Source organism: Gymnoscopelus microlampas (genome assembly GCF_963454915.1).
Source record: "Gymnoscopelus microlampas genome assembly, contig: SCAFFOLD_122, whole genome shotgun sequence".
NCBI lineage: Eukaryota > Metazoa > Chordata > Actinopteri > Myctophiformes > Myctophidae > Gymnoscopelus > Gymnoscopelus microlampas.
Genome location: NW_028155678.1, coordinates 28275 through 31593, shown reverse-complemented (window position 1 = coordinate 31593; position 3319 = coordinate 28275). Strand labels below are relative to the sequence as shown.

At 45.0% G+C, this 3319-nt stretch overlaps 1 protein-coding gene across 1 annotated transcript; it reads left to right on the top strand.

Annotated features, from left to right (window-relative positions):
* Positions 1 to 1362: 1362 nt before the first annotated feature.
* LOC311041327 (uncharacterized protein) lies at positions 1363 to 2392 on the top strand (the record flags this gene model as incomplete). Its single annotated transcript, XM_084086230.1, has 1 exon — positions 1363 to 2392. A coding segment is annotated over exon 1 (311 nt), but the record flags the coding sequence as incomplete, so codon positions are not given.
* Between the last annotated feature and the right edge of the window lie 927 nt (positions 2393 to 3319).

Here is a 3319-nt window from a genome sequence, read left to right as displayed (position 1 = left end):
CCCCTTGTGGTCTCCTGATAGATGCTTTTTCAGGCCAGCTTTGAATGGAAAGAAAGCAGTGTTTTACATCTTTTAATGGATGGTGTGTCAGGGCATTCATTCCACATTCTGGTAGCAGAGTAGTACAATGAGAATGTTCCCATGTTTGTTCTATATTTGGGTAATATACCATATCGTTGTCGCTCCCTCTAGTATTGTGGCTGTGGGTGTCACTCTCACTTTGGAGAAGTTATGAGGTATGAGGTTATTGAGGGCAGTGTCTCTTTGACTATCTCCATTGTTTGCTTAACCTCTTCTACCCTGAGCCATCCCAGAGTCCCAGACTGGCAAAGTGTGTTGATTTACAGTATGTGGGTTGTTAGTAGTCGAATCAGTTTGTTTTGGGTGGTCTGTCAGACCACCCAAAACAAACTTCAGACCGTCTGAAGCTTCGTTTTGGAGTGACATTGAGAATGTTGGAGAACCAAGAGCAAGCATAGACAAAAAATGGCATTGAATGAGGGCTCTCAATAGCAACAGTCTTGAGAGCACTTTTGTTGTCAAAAGAGGAAATTCTGGCTTTCTTGACCTTTTACATAATAGCAAAATTGTATGAATTTATTATTGGATATATTTTTCTCTTCTGTATGTCTGTGGAACAAAATATTTTGAGATGCTACCCCCCCCCCCCCCCCCTCAATTGTACACACATTTTCACTCAAAGGACCGCAATGTTGGACCACAATGACAATTGTGTTGTATCCATTTGACAGATAATATATGGTCATGCATGTCTATGCATCTCTGTCAATAAAAACACATATCGGTCACTATTAAATAATGTCATTAAAAGCAGACAGTGATCTGTATCAATATTATCAAATACTCTAATTGAAATACTGTTATAAGAAAATAAATGCTTTAAAAATACATGGCTATGTATGAGAGAGAGAGAGAGAGAGAGAGAGAGAGAGAGAGAGAGAGAGAGAGAGAGAGAGAGAGAGAGAGAGAGAGAGAGAGAGAGAGGGGCGGTGCTGGCGTTTCCTTGAACTGAGATAAAAATGGATTAAAACTGCTTCCATTCTCCTTCATCATGGCATCATAGGATCAGAGCGCAGCGCTGCTGTTAGGGAAGCTAAAACAATATTGTACTCTCAGCTCAAGCTCAAGATAAAATGCTATAACAAATAACCATTATTATTATTATTACGATTATTATCATTCATGCACGTGTGTGTGTCGCCACCAGGCACGCAGCGCGCGCGTCCAATGCGCCCTGCAGATTCATAAAACTTGAAAGCCCCGCCCACTTGACAAGCAGCCGACAGTCTGTTTACCAAAAGTCACGGGAGCCGCATGGAGAGATGAGAGGAGAGAGGGGGACAGAATGTCACCCCACAGGCACCAGCACTTCATAACACACACACACACACACACACACACCCCCCTCCCCACACACCCACACACACACACACACACACACACACACACACACACCCCCATACACACACATTCCAGGACGCTGTTGACTGGCATTGATCCGGACGCGTGAGGAGGATCAGGATGACATTTATCGTGCAGTTCAGAGAGTCCGTCTGAACCCGGGGTTGTTGTGCGCTGTGTGTGGGATCTCTACTCTACTGTTCTGTGTTGGACACCAAAGCAACACCACCGGGAGGATCATCTGTCTGTGTGGGATCTACTGTTTTGTTGTTGGACACACCAGGATCTACTGTCCTGTTGAACACCAACACAACACCACCGGGGAGGATCTGTCTGTGTGGGATCTATACTGTTCTGTTGGACGCCGTCAACACCACCGGATGGTCGCGGGGTGATACTTCACCGATCTTGGAGCCAACAATGGCGAGGCGCAAACGGCAAAATCACCCGTTATTATGAATTGATTGTCGCGCGTAGATAATCAATTCTGGGGTTGGGTTGGGGTTGGGTTGGGAGGAATAACACACCTTCTGCGTTCTGCGATCTAAACAGGAGAAGAACCAAAAAAAAAGCTTCCAACAACCCTGGTGGTGGTGGTGGTGGTCGGTGTATCCGGGAGATCGAGGAGCTCGATCAGCCCGGATCCGGAGGACTCGGAGATGATGATGGAAAGTCCGACGGAGAACCCGAGCAGGGCCGCGGAGTACCTGAAGGAGCTCAACAACATCATCGAGACGCAGCAGGAGCTGCTCGAGCGCCAGAGGAGCCGCATCGAGGAGCTGGAGGTGGAGAACGGCTGTCTGAAGGAGCAGTACCTAGTGCGGATCGAGGAGCTGGAGGTGGAGAACGGCTGCCTGAAGGAGCAGCTCCAGCGGCACCTGGCCACCTGCAGCCGGCTGCAGCCTCAGGGCGCCGGCAGCAACAGCCCCAAGCCCCTGGGCGCGATCAGAGAGAACGTCAACCAGGAAAAGTAAGACAGGATGATTGTGCTGCCTATAGTCAGTGGTGGAAAAAGTACTACAATGTTTTACTTGAGTAAAAGTATCAATGCTGCGATGTAGAAAGTAGAAACACTCTTAAATGTATGCAAATCTTTTGAAAATAGCAGATCTACAAGCTCACAATGCGTTGCATTGTGAGCTTGTAGATCGGCTATTTTCAGATAGCCAAGATTTAAATAGCGCTGAAGTGGTCAATGTATGTTTTGTAGTATTAAATAATCAAAATCCACAAAGTAACTAGTAACTGAAGTTTTCAAGTACTTTTAGTGGAGTAAAAGTACAGTATTTCCCTCTGAGATGGAGTAGACGTCAACGTATAGAAAAATGGAAATACTCCAGTAAAGTAAAAGTACCTCAAAATGTGTACTTGAGTACATGTACTTAGTTACTTTACACCACTGCCTATAGTAATGTTTTCTATTATGATGAATGAACAGCCTCTGACTTGTGTTATTCTTGCCCTCACACATGTCTCAACTTGGGGTTCCTCCGACTCCACTGGAAATGTTAGTGTGGATATTAACGCCTACTGAATCACTGTGCTACTGTAGCCTTGGAGCAACACTATCATAGACGTATTTGACCAAGTCTGACTTGTACTTGATCATAGATATGCAAATGTCACAAAGATCGATAAAATACATACAATGACAGTCTTGATCCAAGGCTAGTGCTGCTGTATACGTAGCTACAATATAAGAAAGTTCATCACCACACGCATGTGTGCTACTTAAAACAGTCTGCTAATCTGGTTGTTGCTGGCTATTCCTCCTCCTGTGCCTTTTATGCTGATATATATAGTCCTCCTCTGGATGGCTGTTTTGCACATTGATTGACTGGTTAGTGTTTTTATTAAGACACTGCCAAGTAGTAGCCTTGCAAACAGCTTTTTAAAA